The sequence below is a fragment of the Meleagris gallopavo genome, chromosome 30 (assembly GCF_905368555.1).
Source record: "Meleagris gallopavo chromosome 30, MGAL_WU_HG_1.1, whole genome shotgun sequence".
Classification (NCBI taxonomy): Eukaryota; Metazoa; Chordata; class Aves; order Galliformes; family Phasianidae; genus Meleagris; species Meleagris gallopavo.
In genome coordinates, this window is record NC_139433.1 from 3500413 (window position 1) to 3524357 (window position 23945).

General features: G+C 56.6%; 1 protein-coding gene and 1 long non-coding RNA gene across 7 annotated transcripts in view; one reads left to right on the forward strand and one right to left on the reverse strand.

Annotated features, from left to right (window-relative positions):
* The window catches only part of GATAD2A (GATA zinc finger domain containing 2A), a 45161-nt gene extending 21340 nt beyond the window's left edge, over positions 1–23821 (reverse strand). The window contains exons 1-2 of one of the 6 annotated variants that reach the window (XM_085211866.1): positions 23696–23821; positions 6018–6093 (exon numbers count right to left, since the gene is read on the reverse strand). Coding sequence is in view for 1 of the 6 variants with exons in the window: in XM_019610074.3 (XP_019465619.1) it covers positions 1315–1332 (18 nt within the window). In the remaining 5 variants the exon portion in view is untranslated. Of the gene's footprint in view, positions 1–487; positions 512–1314; positions 1339–6017; positions 6094–13215; positions 13418–15855; positions 16013–23695 lie in introns of those variants that run through there. The other 5 variants (XM_085211865.1, XM_085211864.1, XM_085211867.1 and 2 more) reach the window with 5 other exon arrangements.
* LOC146542501 (uncharacterized) lies at positions 16036–22238 on the forward strand. Its single transcript, XR_014880189.1, has 2 exons — positions 16036–16121; positions 16882–22238. It is a non-coding gene; the product is annotated as an uncharacterized LOC146542501 (long non-coding RNA).
* Positions 23822–23945: the final 124 nt, after the last annotated feature.

A 23945-nucleotide genomic window follows, 5' to 3' on the forward strand; every position in this document is an offset into this window, starting at 1 on the left:
AGCAATAAAAGTTTTGCTCGTACGCTCGCCTGCCCTATCTGCAGCACACATCTCAGGCTGCAGCCGTGAAGCACCCAGCATCACCCTGCTTGTGATTCTGATGTGAAGCGAAAACAAACAGAAAAGGCAAAACAAGAAAACAGGCTCGAACCCCTCTGAGTATCAGCTAGAAGCAGGAACTGTAATAACGGCAGCAGGAGGCTGCAGCGGGGAACACGCAAACCCCCACCATTGAGAAAGTTTGGAGCTCTCCCAAGAAGCCGGAAGAAGAAGGTACGGATTTGCCTGACATGCAAATAAGCGTAATTACAAAATTGGAGATTAGGATCGGGCTGGGAGAGCTGCCACGTCTCCGCCAGGACCCAAACCCAGCTGCGGGCTTCGGGACCACCGCGCTCCGCACAGAGAGCCCTCCAGGCTCCCGCACAGCCACGGCCCCTCCTGGGAGCAGAGCAGGGCTGGGGGCAGAGCTCGGGGCCGCGGGTACCTGCGGACACCCCTCGGACGCGGAGCTGAGTCAGGCTTTGATCCCATGACATCACTGGGCTCCACATGACCCTTCCCAGGATGCAGCCTGCGAGACAAAGCACTTTCCAGAAACCAGTCTGAGCCGGCAGCGGGCGACCCGCAGCAGGGCTAACCCCAGCGCCCGCAGCATCCCTGCCGCTCCTCCTCCTCCTCCTCTTCCTCCGCCTGCACCGCCGGCCGCCCGGGGCTGGCACAGGGCGGGGGGAGCCCTCCCTTCCCTTTCTAATTAATTAATTAAGAGTCCCTCCCATCGCGGTTCCTCCCCCCCCCCCCCCTTTCCCCTCTTTTTAAACTGGATTTCAAGAGCCAGGCCGACGCACAATAGTTGGACCAAGTCTTTCCAATGTTTTTAACGGCGAGATTAACATAATTACGCAACGTAATTAACCTCTGCTCACCCCCCCCCCCCCACCCCCACCCCCCATTATCCACCAATGTCACCCGAGAGCTCCGTGAAACCGCAGTTCGGATGCTCTGAGCCCCGCATGCTGACCGCAGGTTTCTCTGCCCACTGTTATACAAAGAACTCGGTTTTATTTTAAGGGACGGCTGCAGTCACACACAGCTCTGCTCAGCCCATTGCTGCTGGACTCAGAGCCGGGCAGGAAGGTGTCTGTGTGTCTGTGTGTCCGCCTGTCAGGCTGAGCTCAGTGCCTGGCAGCAGCACAGCAGCTCACATCCAGCTCCAGCCGTGGGCAGCCCTGCAGACAGCAAGGTTTACCCCTCACCCCGACAACCCGGGCAGGAATTGCAGATCTCACTGCTGTTCATTGAGTGCAGGTGTACCTGAAGCCAGAGCTGCATCCAAAGGCCACCGGGCAGCTCATGGACACGGGGGTTTGCTGCTGTCACAGAGGTGTTCCTGCAGCAGGGCTGCTCAGTCGGTGCAAAACCTCCTTGAGAAGACAAGAAGCAAAACCAAGCAGATCTGGGTTCACTTCCAACACCTGCACATCCCCCAGTCCCGGAGGAGAAGCACAGCTCCAGCAGTCGGTGCTGATCTGGCACTGGTCACTGCCTCCATGCCTCAGGAAAGTAGGCTCCACATTTTAGGAGTGTTTATAAGATGCTGTAATTTCTCTTCGTTACCCCCATTTTTGACTAAGATGGGGAATTTCAAGCTATACTGAAGGACTCCATCTCTACCACATGCCACAGGTCTAAATCCTGCATGCACGGTGCTATTTAACAATAGCACACCATCAAAGTTCTACAGGGGATGGAAAAACAGGTAATGAACCACAAGCCCACATTACACACCCGTGTTCACAGCAGCTCAGCTGTGCACAGCAGGGCAGAGCCCCAGAGCCCACTCAGCATCCCTGGGGTGGGCCCAGCCACCAGCACAGGCTGCATGCACACATGCACCTTCCCAGCACACCCATCCTGCCGTAGGCTCCCCAGGACAGCACACAGCAGCAAGGAGCCTTTCCTTTTTGCAACGGCAATGAGAAGGCAGCAACACGGGACAGCAATTGTTAGGGAGAAGCTTGCTGGATACACTGGGATTGCATCTCCGCCAGCTGATTCTGCTGGGTGGGCACAGATGAGCAGCTCAGAACAGCCAGGCTCTGCGAAGGACGACGCATCACTTTGACAGCCAGCCCCAAAACCCCACTTTTTCTCCCCCAGCTTTCACAGGCACCGAACACACGAGGGGCAGACAGCGCTGACTCCACCTTCCATTCCACAGGAGGAAGGGTAAGAAAGAATTACGCAGTAAATTTCAAGTTTTTATGGGAGGCTCCGCTCTTTATTACAGCAAATAGCACAGCTCGGAGCGGAGCCCTCAGGACTTCAGCAGCCAATTCTCAGCTTTAAGTGCTATTGCTGTAACAGATTAACTCCTACCAACAATTCAAAGGCAGTTTAGCATACAATGCTTTGCCCCAAAGCCCTCCACGCTGCTCCACTGCCCTCTGAGCACACTGCCAGCAGCCAAAGCCCAAACCTGTGCTGAGCTCATGGCCAGAGAAGCACCACGCATGGCAGTGCCCACGGCTGCCAGCTGCTGGAAAAGCTACAGAACAGGAAAAGAAAGGTCCAGTTTGAGATGTGGGCACTTAATTGCTTTGTGCCAGTGATGTTCAGTATGGCCCAAACCAAGCTGGGCAGCCCCAGCATGGCACCAGTAGCACTCGGTTCTTACAACACAGTGATGGGAGCTGAAGTGAGGAGGACACCTGAGCCCCAGCAGCAGCAAAAGGAGCAGCACTGAGCAACCCTGCTCTGCAGCAGGGTTTTCAGCAGCCAAAAGCAAAGAGCGGCAGCCCTCCTGCCCAGCATCAAAAGCGAAAGGGAAAACAACATCAAAAAGGGCAAGGTTACAGAAGAGGAAAGGGAAGGTGGAGGCACGTGCAAGCCAATACCCCAGGGTGAGCAGCAGCCAGAGGTGGCTCCAGCTACCTTCTGAGTGCAGCTGATCAGAGCCCAGGGACGTGCTGCGTGCAGCTGGGCTCTGTTCCTTGGTGTGCCATGGGTGTTGCGTGGCTTTTTTGTTTGCCTTTTTCCTACACGCTCACTGAGAAAGAAGGCAGAAGCCAGAGCTCCTGGGAGAAGTTACGATCCCTGTGTGCAGCGCTGTGTGAAGGTGCGTTTGGGTCTGCATGCCTACACGTGCACACACAGGAGTTCACGACCTGGCTGTATAAATCTCAAAAAAAAAAAAAAAAAAAAAAGTAGATTTCAAGAATCCAAATTAAGGTCTGGATGATCGTTAGGATTTTTTTTTTTTTTTTTTTTTTTTGCAAAGAATGAATGAACGCAGGATAAAAAACAGCAGGCTGATAGAAGTGAGAGTTCCAACACCTGCCCTCACCTGGGCTCCCGTGCCGCCCCAGGGCTGCGCTCCCCACGGCAGCACCCCGAAGCAGCGGGGCGGGGGGCAGCGGGTGCCCTGCTGCCAGCCCACCAAGGGTTAAGCCCTGCCATTTTGGTGCCATTCACCGATATGTCCATTAAGGGTGTTACATAACAAAATGGCAGCCCTTAACCCTTTCCTCGCCGGCTGCCACGCTGCCGAGCTGCACGCCGACGCCGGCCGGCGGCACTCCCAGGCGTGGCGGCCCCGACCCCGCCGTGCATCAATGGGATCGTTTCCCCTCGCCGGGAGCGTGCAGGGGAAGATAAGCAGCCTCGCTCAGCACTGCTGGTAGAAGCTGAAAGCTCACAGAAGTTTCCTCTGTGCCAGGGCATGAGGCACGGTGAAAGAAGCGGCGGCGGGCGCGGGGACGGCGGCACAGCAGCGGGTCCAGCGGTGGAAAGCAACCCAGGGCTGCAGCCTGGTGCCGCACAACAGCTGAGCTGTGGGGCAGGGGAGCATCGTGCAGCACTGTGACAGCAGCGGCAGCCACGTGGCAGCACCCAGCACCCACAGGTCCCACTGACAGCCCACCAGCACAACGCTGTGTCCATAGCACTACAGGATACCATAGCACTACAGGATGCCATAGCACTACAGGATGCCATAGCACTACAGGATGCCATAGCACTACAGGAGCAGGGCATCAGCCTGAGCGTGTCTCCCATTAGCAGACAGCTGCTGAGGCTCCGAGCACCACGAGCAGAAAGCTCTGCTCTTGGCCAGGCAGGATTGCAGAGGTCCCGCAGCATAAAAAGGCACCGCTCTGCTTTGCTCTGCTTTTGTGTCAATGCACCTTAAGAGAAATCACTATTTATGGCACAGCTTGGCTCCGTTTGCTCACGATAATGATTAGAGCACGGGGTTCTGAGCACTCCGTGCACCGCAGCAGACACAATTCCTAACAAAGCTCTGTGTTCTACAGATGACAGCAAACAGAGCTGCATGGATGTGGAACAGCCACGGCCTGGGAGGTCAAACTGATCTGCTGGCATTTGGTGAGGACCTCCAAGAAGCACTCACTTTTTAAAGATCACTTTGGCAGTAGGTGCTTCTTTGTTTTAAATGCACGACCACAACTGTGCTGCTCTTCCTCGTGCTGCTGCTCTTCCCCCAGAGCAGGGACTCACATCACCGTGTCCAATGGCAGCAGCACACAGCCCGACCTCACCTCCCCAGCCCCATCAGCCCTCGCAGATAAAAGCTGATATTAGAAACCACCCATCAAGCATTTATTTTCACTCAAAAGTAACACCTACCACCCATCCACCCCGTGTCCAGCCACCATTAGCTACCAGTACAGCCTCAGTCCACCCATAGAGGGGACAAGCAAAACCAGACACAAAGGACAGCACCAAAAGGAAGACCTGGGCAATGCTGGGAGTTTCCTTATTCTCCACTTACTCGCCCCGTTCTCCAATAAATAGCTTTAGAGTTACACCAGTCCTAAGGCCACAGCTGGGGTTCACAGGGTGCACTCAGAGGGTGCTGCCCACAGCCTCTGCATGAGGGATTTGCTTGACCTGAATTCTCCCCCAAGTTTTATGGATCTATTTTTGTCTAGAAACCACTGGGCAGGAAGTCTGCTAATGACTGTGTCTGGGCTTTGTATTACCAAAAAAAAAAATAAAAATAAAAAAAGAGCTACCAAGATTCCTCAGAACAGCACAGCAGTTAAGTACAAGTCTTGATTGGGGCTCAGAAGGGCAATGAGCTGAACCAGGAGGCAGCACTCGTGTGCACATCTCTGCAGCCTCAGAGCTGCACGGCGGGCGCTCGGAGGTTGATTACTCACTGATCAAGAGAGCAGATTAAGAAGTTTCCACAACTGTGGTCAACACGTCGAAGCGTGGCAGCGATGCAGCGACTCTCACTGCTGCTCCCACTCCTCCGCCGCCAGCTGATGTCACACAGAGGGTGTTGGTGTGACATCACTTGGCCCTTCCCTTCCCACGAAGGTGGTTCTGTTCTGCACAAAGCTGGGCTCAGCTCTGAAGCTGACTACGGCACAAAGCAAATCAGTAAGTCTGGGAGCAGTGACACCAACACCTCCTCTAGAAAAAAACCCATCAGAAGCGAAGAGCAGGAACGCTTCACACAGCTCACCAGAGGGGTAAAAAACCACCACAAAAATGCCACTGGACAAAGGCTGAGATCTATAATTAAATAACTGACTATCCATCGAGAGGTGAGCACCACCAGCACAGGACAGCCACTCCTAAGGGCTCTGCAACACAGAGCTTCGCGTGCACCACTGCAGGGCCGCAGGGCAGCCGCAGAAATCTCATCTCCATTCACTCCACTTCTGGGGGTTGCACAAACGATCGAGATCGACACAGGTCTCAAGGGAGGAATTTCTGTGCACTTGCTATTGCCTCTCCTCTTGTTCAAGACCAAAAATACTCCGCAGCTGTTGTGAATGCCCAGCTAAAAGGAAGCGAAACTCCTCTGTCTGCCCATCAGTAAACTACGGAGACGTACAAATTTTGGAGTGCTGGTTAAATGTTAAGCGAAAGAAGACTTTTGGTTAAGGCAGAACCTGAGTTCAATTCCCAAGCTCTGCTACAGCCAGCCGAGGCAGCAGAACCACCCGATGCCAATGACAGCCCCATCCCCTCCCCAGTCCTACCTGTCAGTGAGGTTCATGGGTCCCACGGGGGGGTCCTGTCTGCACCAAGTGGCTGAAAGCGACCGCAGTGCAGGTCCTGCAGGAAAAGACAAGGAGGTGAGCACACCTTTGGTAGTGATGAGCCCACTGCCTTCAGCTGGCACGCACTCGCTGAGACAGCGACCCTAAAACCACGGGAAGGGCAGAGACTGCATCCTCCGGTTTGAGCTGGGAAGGAATTGAAGCCAGGCTTCGAATGCTTTCAGATCAACACACAAAGTCACACAGCAGCCCCTCTTAGCAATCAGTGATTTTGGGTTTGCATGGGAAGGACGCCCAAGAGTGTCCTTGCACCCAGATGGATGCTGGCTAAATCCCAGCAGGTTCTGATGGGAGCCCAGCACTGTGCAGCCCCACACTGCTCCTGGGGGCTCCTGAGAACATGCCACAGCCCTGCAGGAGCTTCCATGAAGCCCACATCATACAGAGGGGATAAACAGGGGGAAATCAAGGACAAATGAGCGTGTAACATTCATTCTGATGGATGAAGCTCGCTTTGCCTGCTTTTTGCTCCACAACAGGTTCTGCTGACCCACACTTGCTCACGCTCCACAACCCTTTTACCACCCAGCACCACATCCCCACCTTCCTATGAAAACACCAAGGGAAGAAAGAGGGAGCCTGGGCACACCAGCCAGTGAGAAAACACCCCCAAACCAACCCATGTGGCCACGCACCTGACGGGCAACGAGCCTTCATGGCACTGCTGCTGGTCCAGAGTGACCACCAGGACCACAGTACCGACCCAGCAGTGAGCCCTGTGCTGGGGCACAGCAATGGATGTGCTGCAGGCTGCCAAGTACCTTCTTGGAAGCTCAGCCTCTCCTTTCTGCTAAGCCACTGAGAGCTCAGAGTCGTTTCCCTCCTCCAAAAGTTTTTCTGGAGCTGCTTGCTGCTGTTTGCAGGCAGGACAGCAGCTCACCACCTCCTGTTCTCCAGACTGGGGGATGCTGCCCCGTGCCACCGCCCGCTGTGCTGCTCAGAGCATCCAAGAGGTTCCAATGGATTAAACAAATTGCTCCAAAATTGCAGATAGAGGAACTTAATGAATGGATACGCAAGTGCGATCTGGGTCTTGATTAGCTATCTAGAGGGCAGGTCTTGCTAATTATAGCTCATCCTATTAGTCCAATGCTTTTCTAATTAGTAGCCCATTGAAAACCATCACACTACAGCTACTTCAGGGCCTTCGTGAGGATCCAGCGGTGCTGTGAGCAGCAGCCATGCCGTGGTGCATCCACACCTGGTTGGGATGCACCAAAGCCTCCAAAAAGCCATTACGAGTGATGAGCTCCTGTGCTAATTAGTAGTTGTGGCACTGCTGCAGCGAGCAGGGAGCTGCAAGGTGGGACACTGCTGGGAAAAAGGAGGGGGAAAAAAAGAAAGGAAAAGATTTTGGAGGAGTAAGAAGGAATCACTCCTTCCATCGTGCTCTGGACATGGGAAGTCTGAGCCGAGTGGGGCTGCCGGGGCTCCTGCCTGCCTCCATTTTTAACAAACTGTAGCATTAAACTCCCATCGTGCTCCTGTCATGGGACTAAAATAGTTTTCATCTTACGAGGACACGAGGAGCTGTTTAACTGCTTCCCTGCCACGGGATGCTGCAGCTCTGCCCTGCAGTGACGGAGCCGCGAGCTCACAGCTCCAGCCCAGCATCCGCACAGCACACAGCACTGAGGGAAAAGGGCTGGGATGTTTTGGAGGAGTTCTTGGTAAAGCATCACCGCAGGGACTCTCGTGGGAAGTGGGCACTTAAGCAGTTAACACTGGGAAGTGAAACTCGGCCGGAGCAGCTCTGGCTTTGACAAGTCCCAGCAGAAGGCAGCGGCCGGAGCCGTGCAGCCACGTGTCCCAGTGCCACCAGCACCAACCTGCTGGGAAACCCAGCCCGTGGTCCCCAGGCTCTGGGACAGCATCCTTCCCCTGAGCTCAGGTTGCTGGGAGCCCCCACTGGCACCTGGTGAAGGGTTTTCCTTTACAAATCAATGACCAAAGTTGTAGATCAGAACAGGGGCACACTGCGATTTTAGGGACATTGCTGAATCCCACCAACACTACCTGGGAACACGACAGGTTGGTAAAATTAAAGAGAATCACAGAATGGCCTGGGTTGCAAAGGAGCACAGTGCTCATCTGGTTCCAACCCCCTGCTGTGTGCAGGGTCACCAACCAGACCAGGCTGCCCAGAGCCACATCCAGCCTGGCCTTGGATGCTTCCAGGGATGGGGATCCACAGCCTCCTTGGGCAAGGCTTTAAAGATATGATATTTTGAGAACAGGCTCCAGATTCTTTAAGATGAAGGCACGGAAGCTGTGACACGGGTACACAGAGCACACTGCTCCTTAAACAACTGATAAGAAAACCCTGTGCTTTTTGGAAGGCTGAGCAAAGCTGTCAGCACCAAAAGGAGTCACATTTCAATCTAAATATTGACACACCAGGGGTTGGCTTCTGCCTGGTGCTCAGGTGTGCTTCCACCAGCGCTTCTGAATGCAAGAGTGAAGTCTTCCAAGCGTTGCTCCAAAAAGAGAACTAACTCAAAGCCATACAAAAGCAGCAAGCTGGTTTCTTTAGCACCAGAACTTCAGTTTGCGTAAGAATTGTCTCTGCCTTGCAGTGGAGGTGCCACCCCTCTGCTCCTGGAGCATGCAGGCACCCCACCAAATAGCTGGGAATGCCCACGGATCAGGAAGGCTGCAGCTCTGCCCCACTCAGTGCCGCCCCATTGGAAGACAAAGAGCCCTTTCAGGTGCTCATGAACACCACTGCCACCTGCTTATTGTGTACCAGGCTTATTGCTGATCAAATGTGTTACAAATTGAGAGCTTCTCTCACTCACTTCCAAACTCCTGAGCAGAGAGGAACACGCAGCCATCAACAGTGCTCCTAATTACCCCTTGGGATCAATGCCTGTGCTGGGGCAGGAACGTGGAGCTGGGAGATGGGCACAGAGGGAACGTTACCCATGGGCAGCAGCTGCTCCAGCACATCCATCCTTCAGAGGACGCTCACTTTCCAGCATTCCCTTACAGATGCCAAGAGCCACCGAGTCCCACGGCAGCGCATGCAGGGATCCCAAGCAGTGTGTCCTTCCTCCAGAGCACGCAGCCTTCTGATATCAAGGTATCAAGCTTGCCAAGCTGAGCCTTTTGATATCACTGGTATCATCCGACCTCTTGCAACCAGAAGTTGGTGTTTTCAGACCGAAGTACAAACGTGTTTTGACTTCTCTTTCCCTCTTTCAGGGCCATCACTGTGCCACGCTCTGCCCTCCCTCCCCACCAGCCCTGTCTGATCCGAGCCACCTCTGCCTTCTAGCTGGGATGTGCGCCGTGCTGCTGGCAGAGGAAGGGGTGCCTCTTCTTTATGCACTGCGTGGAATGGTTTGGCAGAATATCAAAGAGGGGAAAGGGGATGTGAAGGCATCACCTCGCTCACTCAGTGCCCGACAGCTCCAAGGATGGAGAAGGCAGAACAGCGCCGGGCATCGGCCAGAGCACAGCCACCATCCTCTGCTTCACAGCACAGCATTCCTCTTCTCTGAGATAATTCCATTTGTGCCCACCTGGCTTCATTCAGCATCACTCCTGGAGGTGTTGCAGTAGGATTTTTTTTTTTTTTTCTTTTTTTTCCCCCTTTTGGAGCTCAAGGTATCGTCCTCCACTAACGACACGCTCTTCATCTCAGTGGTAGGAATGCATTAATAACCCATAAGCTAATAATTTTGTCGCAGCAATCTTCGCTTCCCTGCCTGTATTATTTAAAAGCCAAGCCGAGGGTGTGCGTGGAGCATGACACTGCTCAGCAATCCAAATAAGGGAACGAAATGGCAGCTTGGCAGGAGCCCAGCAGCCACACCTATTGACAGGGGAAGCAGCACAGCCACCCCGGTCATTACAGCAGGAGCTCCGTGCACAGCAGCACCCACCTGTGGTCCCACGTCCCACCATGGGGCTGTGGGGGGGGTTTTTAGGGGGCAGCTCAGACCCCGAGCCCACAGCCACAGGAAGCAGAGCTGTCACTGCGCCCGTGGGACCCAGGGGCTGCGCTGAGCAGCGAACCATCTGGGTGCTGCAGAGCAACACACGCAGAAAGCAAAGAGGAGATGCACGAGATCAGAGTGAGACGCTGTGATTCCACCCCTTGGTGCGACGTCCACAAAAACAGGAGGGCAGAGAGCAACCGGAGGTTTGCTAAGGGAATGCTCCTATGTGTCTGTCAGTCAGTCTCCTAAGGGATAAACAGCATGCAATACTAAAAGGGAGTCATCTTTAGCTACTTCTATAACCTCCACCATCATCACAGTTCTCAGGCACCAGTGACCAAGCAGCCCTCCAGCTGCCTTTGTTCCCTAAACCACTTCTACCACTTAAGTTCTGGCCATTATTGAGCCATTGTCTCTGCGTTTAAACCGGTTTTGGTCCGACAAACTGAAATGAATCCATCCCTCTCCGGACAGCCTTGCTGAAGGAAGCAGCAGCAGAATCATTTCAAATGCATTTAATACAAATGGATGCAGCTGCAATCCAGAAGGGCACTCCCTGACCTCACTGTGCTGTCACAAAGCTCAGGATGTCAGCCTAGAGATGCAAGTTTACCTGCTGCAGGATTTAAGAGAATTTCAGAGCCACGAAATACTTCATGCATCCATTGAGGACTGATGTGTGCTCCTCCCCAGCGCACGCATGGCCCAGAGATGACAGCTGCTGCCCTCAGAACTGCAAGGCACAACCCGGGCACCTCCCACATACATCAATGAAAGCAACAAGTTCTGCTCTCAAGCACTCAAACACAGAAGTTCTCCACTACTTACAACGGGCTGCCAACCAAAAGGATGGCTTTCTGGCTGCATCTGGTGAGCCTTGAATATAAAACTTAGCAGCAAACAAAGCTGAGTGCACACACAGCAGCGTGCAGCAGGGGTTGATGCAGTTTTACTGTTGTACAACAAACCAGAAAACAGCAGGTTTGTGCTGTGAATGAACCCGAGTTGTGGCTCAGCACATCTGTACGTGCAGTGGCACCAGGGACACGCAGAACCACGGTGCCCAACGCCGCTGCAGACGGGATTTTCCGAGATTCCATTAAAGATGAATGCCTTCAGTTTACTTCCTCTAATTCTTGTGAGCATTTCAAAGCTCACAACCACGTGGCTGCGTCAGCAAATGAGTGGCCAGGCAGGGCTGATGGGCTGCAGCAAGGAAATCCTCCCGCAGCAATAGGTAAATACGACTATGAAACTTAAAGATCTCATTTACTGCCCAATTATAACATCCGCAAAGTCTTCCAGGTTTGTAGCATAAAGCAAACTGAGCAAGAAATCACTACTGTTGATCTTGGGGGTGCGTGCAACAGCACCAGCAGTGGCTCTGTTGCTCTCCCCGTTTACCAGGGACCCACCTGGGGCTCACACACTCCATTCCAGCCGTGTGCTGGGCAGCTCAGAGCTGCTCCGAGGAGCTGCAGCAGGTTCTGCAGCCAGCAATGCATCGTGCTGACTCCACTTCGCCCCAGTCCCGGTGTGCTCAGGAGCAGAGCAGGACACCAGAGCCAGAGGGTGCCATCCACGCACACCAATCCTCTTCATTTCACAGCAGTTGGGCACTGCAAACTGGCAGGGAAACTGGATTCAAGTCATCAGTCACCCCATGATTGCCAAGAGGCTGGAGATGACTCCTCTTCCAAACGCAGCACAGCTCCATGCAGCGCACTGAGCCAGCAGACATCCCCAGCAGGGTGGGATGGAGCACCAGCACAGCAGCAGGAAGGCAAACGGAGCAGCCCAGTGTGTGCTGTGATCACCACTGCCCTCGAGGGCTGCGTGCCCCTATGCCAGAACCACGCAACGCGTCCTGCCCCACACCCCCAGAGCAGAGCCACCCAAAAAGATCGTGCTTGGTCACAATGGTGTGCTCTAAGAGGCACCTGGAGGCCTCCCAGCCCAGCCCGCCCCTCATATGGGATGTACAGAAAGCCCGGGGAGCTCAGAAATACACCTGGCTTCAGCACATCGCCTGCAAAGGTGCCCAGCCATCTGGGAAGGAAGATGGCAGGTGGCTGAGCACAGTGCTCCCCACGGCCCAGGGAACCCTGAGCTCCACGTCAGACCGTATCTAATGGCCTTCAGCATGCGTAACACAGTTAAGTTTTACTCTCCCACACCACACAAGTGTTTGCACTTCCTAACCCAACAAGCTGCCCCGTGCAGAACACAGAGTGCACCCACAGGCTCTTCATTCTGCCCTAACCTTAACCTTAATCCTACCAGCAATTCTCACTTAACACTACGATGAGACGGAGCTGCGTTGCTCGAGAGATAAAAGCTAAAGGTGAAGATTAAAATGAGACTGAAGGAAACGGTCGTTGCGTTTTGCAGATCTTCCTCACGGCCCATGCTGTACCCACTCAGGCGGGACAGCCAAAGCACAGAGATGCTGAACAGCCCCGTCTAAAGCAACGATCTACTTCTCCTCCAGAGAAGCACAGGTGAGAAGGAGAGCATTACCCACAGCCCTCAGCTGTGCACGTCTCAAGATGCAACCCCAGGGAGGCTGCTGAGTCGAGAAGGAACAGAACAGCACTGCTACAGCTGCACCTGGCTGAAGCTGTTTCCTAGCTTATTTCAGCATGACAAAACAGCAGCACATTCCAACATTTTTGCTTAAGAATCAACACATGGAATCCAGGGATGCACGAAACTCGCTAAGCCTTGCCTTCGTCCCATACATTTTGTCCCGGGTGGCCAAACTACACGTATTTTCTCCCTCAAAATGCTCTTAATCGTTTAAAGGTCATGTCCATCAAGTGAGAGTCACGATGCTGCTCTCCAGCCCTGCCTGCTCTGGAGGAGGAACCACGAGCAGCACAGCAGGTTGCGGGCTCAGAAGCCCCAGCAGAATGAAGACACAGCCTGTAATTAAGACATAGGAAAGCCGTCTGGGAGGATTCCTTCCTGCCCTGTCCCAGCCACAGCCCCCAGGTGATGCTGAATGGGGCACACAGACACGTGCCAGCATTGGGAGGCCGATGCCAGGAGCCGACAGCGCAGCACAGAGCGCAGCACTGCCAGCAATCCCACGGTCTGGAGAGGGTGGGGGAAGGAAAAGTGCTGAACAACAGAAAGCCAGCATAGGAAACTGTGCATTAGCGAGCCTTAACCTTTGTTTGGGTGCTATCCCACGGCGCTGGCTTCGGGCAGCTTGCTCATAGTTTCCCCACCTGTACATGGGCAGAGGCACCGAAGCACGTGGGCGTTCTGGCTGAGTGGGGAGAAAATATCACAAAAATTAATAGCCTCTTGTAAGAAGAACATGCTCGTGAGCCTGCTGGCATTGTCCAGCTCCTGAATCCCGCATTCCTTCCCCCTCCCATCCCCAATCCAACACAGTTCCACACGACTGGAAGTTAACGAGCGCCCAATTGCGGAGCTGTCTGTGGCACTGGCTGCTCTAAGAGAAGCAAAAACCTCTGCAGCACCGTTTTGTCTCTGATGCCGTAAGGGAGCTCTGCACATGTGTCAGTCCAACAGGGGAACGCACACACTGCATGCTTTCTGTCCAACCCTCCTCTGCTGAGCACAGCTCGGGCAGCACCTCCCACCAGCAGGGAAACGTCCATGGCCACATGTGAGCACGGCTCCAATCTCTCCCCTCAGCTCCAATCTCTCCCCTCACGCAGAGCTGAGCCACGGGAAGCACAGCCAAGAGAAGCAGCCGTTAAAGGCAGCTTCAGCCTGGGGGAGAGAGCGCAGCTCCCATGCGTGCAATAGGCACCAAGAAGGAGGCTCTGATGCCCCAGGATTGGGATCTGTACACACATAGGAGCACTCGGCTCCTGGCACCACAGCTCAGCAGGTCTGGCTGAGGCAGCCCCACATCACCTGAAGGACTTTTAGGCTTCATTTTCTACGTGCTCCCAGCCAGCTGAGAGATGCCAGACATCGGCTGCCTTTGGTTTTACCAAGCACTCTCCTCCATCCTCCCCCCAAGCAGTGCAGATGGAACTGTGGCCTCAAACAAGCCTCGAAACCATCGCACATGAGCACCACCTGAGTTTACACCAACAATTCTGAACAGCTCCCTGTATGCCTACCAGCCTGTAATTACTACAAAAAGTCACAGCGCAGCTATATTAAGTTCCTGTATTAGCATACTGACACTGCAGCATTGCCAGCTCCATTGCATCACCGCCCGTCGGTGTAACCCCACGTAACACAGCTCCACACCCCCACCTCTGAGCAGAGGGAGCAGCCGTGGCTGCCTCCATCCTGCAGCGTGGACACACAGTGCTTCTTCCCAGCAGGATCCAACTTGTCGTCCTTCCTTCAGACAGGGATCCAGCCCTTCCCACACCAACACTAACCGGGAATAGATTTGGGCTTCTTCCAAACAGAAGTTAGAAGAGCATCACCTGCACCAGGGCAAGGCACTGCAACCCGACTGCTGTGCACACAGTGCACATGAGTGCAGGGGGAGAAAGAAGCAGAGCAGTTCCCTACCAGCAGTGCTGTATGGGAGGCAGTGCTCTGCGGGGTCACAGCCCTTCAGCACGGGGCTCTGTGTCACCACTGGGGGCTCACGAGGTGCCACTGCGATGTCACCCTCAGGTCCCTGCCTGGGTTCTGCAGCTCCTTCCCAAGGGCCGGACCCCACACAGCACACACACACAGCATGCCATGCATCCCTCCTATTCCTTACTTTCACATCTCTGCCCCTGGTGCTCTCCCACCTCATGGTCTCTGCTACCCACACACCCGCCGTGCTCCCATTTCCCTCTGCCGCTCTCCCGGGCCTTGAGAGCTGCTCAGCAGTTCGGGATGCGCTCCCGGCTCCTGCCTGCTCCAGGTCTGCCAGCAGTCGCCGATTCCCGAAGGGCCCTCTCCAGTTTTCACTTCCTGTGTAACGCTCCCTGCGAGCAGCTCTGCTGCCGCTGCAGCCGGAGGAGGGAGCGGGGAAGTCGGGCACCCACGGGAGGAGCCGGGGCTGAGGCCGTGCCCGCGGGTCGTTCCTCGGGGACCCACCCCGGGAACGGAGCGCTGCAGCCCGGCCAGCCTTCGGCAACGCGGGGCGGGCAGAAGAGGGACAAGCGAAAGCAAAACCCGACGCGCAGACATCCGAAATAAAGCCGCAAGCAGATGCCGCGGGGCAGCAGGAGCGCGCAGCCCAACTTCGGGGCCGTGAGACCGGGAACGCCGCGCGATACTGCGCAGCTCCAGGCTGTGCCCACTGGAGCAGGGCCGGGGCTCTCCCGCTCGCGGTCACGCAGCGCAGCTCGCACCGGGCTGCGCCACCGCCCCGGGCCGCCCCGCCGTCCCCGCAGCGCCCGGCGCCGGAGCGGCTCCCGGCCGATCCCCCGCGGCGCCCCGACGTTCCCGGCAGGCGGCAGCGGAACGCCCCTCCGGGCGGCGCGGCTCCGGCGCACCTTGAGCGGGGGGGAGGACGGGGACTCTTATTGTGACACGGCCCTCCTGGCCGCCCGCCGGCCCCGGTGCCACGGCGGGGGCTGCCCGGGGCGGCCGCTCGCACCACCCCCACCCCGGCGAGGGCCCCGCGCGGGGCCGGGGCGCCGCCAGCCCCGAAGAGGAGGAAGCGGGCACGGCGAAAAGCCCGCACCAACTTTGCGAAGCCGCCGCGCCGCGGGCCGCCCTCCGAGCGCCGAACAAAGCCGAACCCCGGGGCGGCGGAGCCCCGCGCTCGGGCCGAGCGCCACGGGACCCCGCGCCGCCCCCGGCCCGGCCCGCCCCCGCCGCTCCTCCCGCAGACAATGCGCCCGACGAGAACTTTTCGCTCGGGCACTTACAGCCGCGCCGCGTCCCGCCGCTCCCCGCCGCCTCTCCCCCGCTCCGCTCCGCGCCGCCCTTTCCTCCTCTTCCCCCGCGTCGCCGCGGGCTCTCCCCGGTGCGGGCTGTCGGCCGCGGCTCCCCCGTGCCAAATAATGCGCTTCTCACACATGGAGTCGCGGCGTCACTCGGCGGAGCATGCGCGCGGCGGGGCCCGGAGCGCGGCGGGGCCGGGAGGAGCGGCGGCAGCGCGGCCCCGCGCCGCTTCCGGGCAATGGTGGAGCAGGTCTGTGACCCGGGGCGCCATTGGCCGGAGGGGTCGCGGCACATGGCAGGCGGGCGGCGATTGGCTGCGGCGCGGGCTGGGGGCGCCGCGCTGCGGCCGCCCGGGGCCACGTGGAGCGGCGGGGGCTGCTGGCGGCGGCCCCGCGGCATTGTTCGGAGCCGCCGGGGGGGTCCCGCGACCGCGGGGAAGGGCCGGGAGCGGCGCTCGGCGGCACCGCGCGGGGACGGGAGGCGGCGGGGCTCGGAGCTGCCGCGTGCTCGCGGTCGAGAACCTCGGGGCGGCTCCCGCCGCTCCGCTGGGGCACCGGAGCGGGAGGACGGCACGGGGCGAGCCGGGGCTCGGGGCTGCGGCTCGGAGAGCGGCGCCCGTCCGTCCGCCTCCTGATAGGAAACTCCCAGTCTTCCTACGGACTTCCCGCGGCCGGGCTCGCGGAGCTCCGGCACCGCTCGGCCCCCGGGGCAGCCCGGCACCGCTGGCCGGGTATCGGGGCTGCGTTCAGCGCACGCTTCGGCCCGGCCCGGTCTGCGCCTCCCAACACGAACGCATCCCGTTCCCCGGCTCCAGCAGCTGGGGATAAGTTCAGCAGATGTGGGCGCTCCCTCCTCTCTACAAGGACGAGGCTTTGGGCTCTGGGTGCATATTTCTGGCACCTTTCCTTAAACCTAGCTGAAGGGTGCGGGTGAGGGAGGGCTGGGAGGGAGGCTGAGTGCTGGGGGGGTCACCCCAAAAACCCTTGTGCCATGCCTGTGCTCCCTGTCAGCACCTTTCCAGGCCTGATGCTTATGGAAAGCAACTAAGGGGCAGAATAAGCAGCAACGTTCTTTAGAATTTGGATGACTTAATTCTGAGGCCGAAGATCAGCCTGGAAGTCCCAAAAAGAGCTGGGGTCCCTGCCCTACCTCTCATTAATACCCCGTATTCAAGCACAGCAGAGCTCAGACCCTCGGGGTCGGCACCCATCCCCAATGCACCCAATGCCTTTTCCCCATACAAACGATTGCCCTCCCCCTGGGACGGTGCAGGTGCAGCACCAGGAAGGCCTCTTCATTAAGGAGTCACCAGCGAGGTGCAGCACCGTGCTAATTACTGAACGAAGGCGCGAGCTGGTGTTGTTGCAATGAGAATCCAGTAGGTCTATCAGCAAAGAGAAACCCCAAGGCCACCTCTAAAAGTAACCACAACACAGCTTTATGGCTGGAGTAATGCATCCGAGGCTGCAGGTTCTAGGAAATCTCAACCAATTACCTAAAGAAGGTAATTAGTGAATCTATCAGGCTCTGAAAGAGTCAGTCTGGATGTGCTGCAAACACATCCTTTTACGCTCAGAAAAAATCAACAAAGTTGACCTTCCGTGGGTCCAACCGACATCTGAACAGCACACAAACAGCACTGACCTCCATGCGAGATGGAGCAGCTCAGCCTGGCTCTGCACTGCAATTCGGCCACAGCCCTCCCTGCTGGGAGCAGCCCCAGTGCTGCTCAGCTCAGTACCAGCACTGCTCCAGGCTGGGGATTCCCCCTTTTGGGGCTCTGAAATCTCCCACTGGGTGCTATGGTGCTGTGCATCACCACGCAGCACTTCTATTAAAATAGGCGCTGTTGGATTATGAACATTATTGGATTTTAATCTGAATTAAATACTCCATTCAAATGAAAATCCAATGGTTTGGAATTAGAGAAGCCATTTATGTAAGCAAACAGCGGTGCTTCCGCAAACCTCTGCAGCACCGAGGAGCTGATTTTGCTACAAGAGCAGAATTTGATGCTGGGATGTGTCCAAAAAGAAGGCATCAATTCCAGGCAAAATTCACAGGAATGGAAGAGGAGATTAAACTTTCCCTGTCTTTATGGGGCCATTCCCCTCACTGCCCGTATCGAGGTGCTGCACGAAGCACTCAGTGCTGGGTGCTGCACGGCTGACGTGCTGCAACCCTCCATCACCACCACACACCTGTGTGCAGATTCGAGTTGATGCACAGCAGGACGCGGGGCTGAAGAAGCAACAAGAAGTAAAACCCACAGCAGATTGGGAAGAGTCGCTCATCTCCTTACAGCCAGCCACGCATGGGAACATGGGAAGGTGGAGCGCAGAACAGGCTGAGCGGGTTCTGGGGCTCAGCACAGCGCAGCCGGCTGATGGCCGCAGGATCCCGCAGTCGCAGCGCCTGCACTGAGCTCTGCTCTGAGTCCCGTCGCCACAGGGCAGCAGCAGGACCTCGCAGAGCTGTATTTCTGGTTAGGAGTTTGTAAGGGACCCGCTGCGTCCTTAAAGAGTTAAAGGAAAAAAGAAGGATCAAGCTGTAAGCAGTGGTAGAAATCGCAGGAACACAATTTTAAGATGGCTTATGCTAAGAATGAAAGGAATTCCATAGACTCGAGACCAAGAAAACTCCTTTGACTCATTTTCTGCTGCAACTCTGTTCCTGCACAGCTGCTCGGGGCAGAGCTGTGGGCAGCAGCTCAGGGATACGGCGAGGTGGCACACAGGTGTGTAATAGTGATGGAGGACTGCAGCACATCGGCCCTGCAGACCACGCAGCACCCAACACAAATAGCACCCCGACATGGGCAGTGAGGGGAACGGCCCCAGAAAGACAGGAAAATTCATCTTTTCTGGAACTGAGAGAAAAAGTAAAGCTCAGGGAGTTGTTCAGGGAATGGGAAAGCAGCAGATATGCAAAGAGTGCGGGGCTGGAGATGGAGCCAATGGCACGAGCAGAGCTGTCCCTAACGAGCACCTCCTGGGTGGAAGGGGATCTACGAGCAGCTCTGCTCCAATTCAACAAGCGCTTCATGGACTATCGATTTTGCTCAGAAATGGGAAAAGAACAAAGTCTGCCCGGCTCGGCTCTTGTTTAAAGGCCAGGCTGAGCACACGGGGCTGCCAGGCAGCGCAGCCCAGACACGGTGCTGGTCGGCATGCAGTGACTCAGCCCTGCAGGGCCATCACGGAGGGCCGGCTGTAAACAGGCACCTCTCGCGTGTTTACTGACCGCCGTCACGTGGCTCATCAGAACTTGACCCCGATTAACAGATGAATTAACGAGTTGCAGAAAACTCGGCAGTGTTCCCGCGCCTCTTGGCTTCCCACGGGCTCTAGCTGCTGTGTGAAGCAGGACCCCACATCACAGCTAAAGCGAGGGGGGAAGGACCCCGCAGCTGCTCTTCCTGCTGATGCTACCAAGCCCTCCGTGCTCGCAGGAATGTTTCTTCCCCAGGTCGCCCCACGGGGAGCACAGTTTGGTCTTTACCACCCTCCAAATTAGAGATAACGGGGGGAAATGTAAGTATGGCCTCAATAACGAATGGCTTTCACCGGTTCTGGAAGAGAACCAGACTGTCCGAGCGCTGTTTGTAGCTATCCTATTTCCTAGGAAAACAGCTTTCGTCTTTCATCCCCGAGGGGACCGTGCTGGTGGCCGAAATGGTTAACTGCTGCAGGAGATAAGGAGCAGAGCGACAGCTGCACAGGGCTGCAGATGCCACGATTACAACTTGGCCTCTCCTGGGGCTGTGCCTGCACAGGGCTGCGTTGCTGACTGCAGGAACTGCACCAAAGATGCTCCCGATTCGATCCTGGCAGCCACATTGAGCTGCTTGGCTGAGCTCTCCATCTGCGAGGCTTCAACGTGAAACTGGAATAGTTGAGAAGTATTTTTAAGCAGGATTTGTGTTTATCCAGCAAAGCATCCTGGAAATGGTGGGGATGTGGTCGTTTTGATTCCAAGGGACTGAATGTTATTAATCCATCCCACTAATTGGGTTGGAACACGCTGCCCAGCCAGGGCTGAGCCATCGGCACACTGAGCACTCGCACCCTTTGCTGGCAGGGCCTGGGCTGTGTGTAGGTGAGGTTCCAGCACAGCCATCAACAACACAACTCCATCAGAAGCACGCTGATGGAAAGCCAGAGGTGTCAGAAGGCACAGGAAGGTTCTGCTGCTCAAAATGAGGCTGGGTGGACACTCGGTGCAGCACGCCGCATACCGCAGGCCTCTGCGTCTTCAGGAGGATTATCTGAGCCTTACGCCATGTTTACTGTAAGCATTTATCAACGTTGTTCCTTCTGGTAATGTTTATTATCAGCAGGCAGAGAACACCAGCCTCGTCCCCTGGCTCCAGGAGGGCACTCTCTTCCCCTACAGAGCTGTACCAGCTCAGTCCCGTAACCTGCTTTCCTGCTGAAAAGCAAGGCGCATCAATTAGATTCATTCTAAATTTAGGATTGATGAGTTCGGTCATTACTGGTCTGATTTATCCAGGCAGATTTCAAGGGAAAGGTATTCATAAAGCAGCCGCCGCTTGCTGAGAGCGCACAAAGCCCTCAGCTAGAAGCACACGAGAATCAGTTAGGGAAGAAAACACCGGATTGTGTCAACAGATGTTGGTAAACCATCTTCCAGGCTGAAATTTGTCCTGGACAGCAAAGCCAAGTGCTCCTACAGAGCAAAGACAGCGGGGCCACCAGCAAAGCCCATCAGCTGCACATCAGCCCCACCGCACCAAGAGATGCGCTCAGTGCCCACGGCACCCCGAGCTCCACTGCTCCAGTGAATAACCTCACGTTTGGTCAATAAGTGCAAAGAAGGACAGCCCAATTCTTATCATCAGGCTCCCAAGAGATTTGACATCCTTGGCATTGTGTCCTAAGAGGAAGGAAATTTCTCACTTCCCCAGCTATTTCAGTTATATAAATCAATTGTTAAGGATAGCTGAACCGGTCTGCACATAGGAACCCAGGCCACTGTCGGGCTGTTACACATGGGCAACACCAAGATGTGCTCCCTGGGTCCCTCAACACCGTCACCCAACAGCAACCCCCCTCCACCGTAAGACTGTCACCTCTCACGAGCCACCTCATGAGCATCAAGCTACTGGTTTGCAATGCCAGGCAACCCAAAGGCAAACACTGCAGGTATGCTGGTGTCTCACCTGGTCACTAACGCCCTCATTACCTGCAGGAAGGACTGATGAGGCAACAGAAACAAAGTGTGAATGTTGTACAATGGAACTGCAGTAAGGACAGGGCAACTCGCACACGGCAATGGTGCATCCATGGCTCCAGCCATGCTGCGGCCATTCCTGTCCCCACTAAAGCTGAATTTGAACTCTCCTAACCAAAAAGACCCCAAGTTTGTTCTCCTGCGATTAAGATGGATTTGGTTGGTGCGATTTGGTTCAGAGCACCTGTTTACCTGTGACTCTCTATGGCAGTCGGCCCTCCGGTGTGCACACAGCACCCACTGCCTCTGGTGTTCAAACCAGGGCAGCAAACAGCATCAGTAAGGCTTCCAAAACCACCCACAGTGCAGAAAAGGGAACTGATCAGCAAAGGGGTGCTCTTTAGTGTGTCCCCTCGTTACTCCTTGGCTGCAACTCTCATTGGTATTTTTGGTTGCAGGCCAAAATTGTGAAACTGGATACTACATCAGCCCAGAAAGATGATGGAACCCCAACGCCCTGCACGGAGGGAGGGCACGAGCGGCAGGCTGGGGGGAAGCGCTTCTCAAAGAAGTGCTCTTCCAAGCAGGAGCACTGGGGGTATTTCACACCATAGATACTGCAGAACCCTGCATGCCAAGGGATGCGAGCAGCCCGCAGGATCTGAGAGCTGGGCAGTTCTAATTTGCTGCTCCACGCTGGCCTGAGCAGTAGGAAAGCTTCAAGTCCTTCTTCCGCAGCATCAGGATACTACTAGGAAACACTTTCCTCCATAAATGGAGTAAATCTGCACTATTGCTTTTACTCCTCCTCCTGAATTTGGGAAATTGCAGCAATGCACTGCCGGGTTCTGCGGGCTCAGCAGACTCCCCAGCTTCACCCTGAAAGTATCAGAGCCAAAAGCATCAAACTCCCTTTGGCCCAAACAGCTGAACTCCATTGAGATGAGAGCCATCCATTCACAGCTAAACCTAGCCAGGGCTTTTTCTTCTTTTTGCTGCACTAAGGAGGTTGACACCGCGGTTTTGCCTCTCGTGCACTCGAAGCACTCTGTCATGATGGGAACTGGGCAATTAACTTTGGATGAAAGCTACTTCACATTCTTCAAGGAGCTCTCAAAAGTTAGAACGCTTGTTTCAAAAAAGGAAAAATAAAGCACACAAGCTGCTTTTTGTCTTTTCCTGGTCCCCAACTCATTGCTAGCAGACAATCTGCCTCCGGCGCGGCGCTCCGGGATCGCTCACAGCACTGAGGTGGGATGGAGGCACAGAGCAGCACCTCGGGGCAGTTCTGCCTGCCTGCTCACATCGCCGGGCTGCTCCCTGTGAGCTTCAGCCACCGCCTGAGCTCAATAAACTCCTGGAAAAGCCTTAAGAAAAAAGCGATCTGTGCCACGGAGTGAGATGAGGAGAGCTCAGCCTGAAAGCTCAATCTAAAGGCAGACTGCTGTGAGAAATTCATCTTCTCTCTGCAAACTTTCTGCTTGCTGCACTCAGGAGAGGGCTGCAGTCCTTCACACGGTTTTCTCCTCATCCGATCGTGCTCCGTGCTAAACTCATTCAAACAAACGTCAGCAATGCCGGGTTCCTGACTCGTCCAGCCGTTACATTTCAGCGTCCTATTCAGGTTAAGCAGAAAGCAGAGCGTTCCTTTGCCTTACAGCCCTTCATCGGGAACGCACAGCCAAGAGCCCGCATCGCATCGCATCGCATCGCCGCTCTCCTCGTTCTCAGCCCGGCTTTTCCATCGCGGAGAGGAGAGAAAAGTTACGAGGAAGGCTGCGGATCGATGAGGAATCGCGTTCCGAGCGGCACACGGCAGGCCGGGGGGGGCCGGGGGGAGGTGCGCGGAAGGTGGCAGAGCACAGACAGGACACAACTTTATTCGGAACCGCGTTCGCTTCGCCTACGAACCCAACGGCCCCCAGAGCGGAGCGGCGGCACCGCGGGGAGGAGAAGCGCGCGGTGGGAGCGGGCGGGGATCGCGGCGCCTTTCGCACCGCACCGCACGGCGCTGGCAGCGGCCCCGCACGCACCTCCATCTTAGGATCTTCGGTCCCGCGGCGGCTGCGGCCCATCTGCCCCCCCCCCCCCCAGCCCCTCCCCCACGCAGCGCTCTGTTCTCTCTCCCCTCACCCCAACTTGCTCCTTTCTCCCCCCCCCCCCCCCCCCCGGCACTCTGCGCTGCCGCCCCTCCCCCCGCTGCCCTCCCTTCCCCTCCCCCCCTCCGCCGCCGTCGCCCATCGCGGGGCGGCCGTTCCCGCGGGCAGCTCCCGGGATGCGGCCGGGCATTGCGGGCACCCAACCAACCAACCCACCAACCAACCACCCCCCCGCACCGCACCACGCGCGGCTCTGCCTTTAATTTTTCTTTTTTTTTTTTTAATGTGACCCCCCCCATACCGGCTGTTCGGGTGGCGGTGCCCCCACGCCCCATCGTTATCGTTCCCCCGCGGCTCTCAGGGCCGCCCCCCCCCCCCGCGCCCCTCACGGCCCCATTACCCCCCCCTCTTCCCCCCTCCTCCCCCGTCCCCTCCCCGACCCGTTCCCCTCAGACCCCTCTGGGCGCCCCCCCGGGACCCCCCCCCCTCTCCCCGTCCCCTCAGGCCGGGGGGTTCCGCCGCTGTCACGCACTTCCTCACCCCCTCGGAGCCGCCTCTCCTCCTCAGCGGGGCCCGGGCCGGACTGGGGCCGTGGGGGGAGGGGAGGCGGCTCCCTCAGGTGGCCACTGACAGGAGGCGGGCGGGGGAGGGGGCTGCGCGCGCAGGGGACCGCCTCGCGCCGGGCTCCCTCCCGCCCTCTACCCCCCCTTCGCCATTTCCCCCCCCGGAGGAGCGGGACTCCCGGGGTGGCGCGCGCGCCACCAACCGTCACCTCCTCGGGA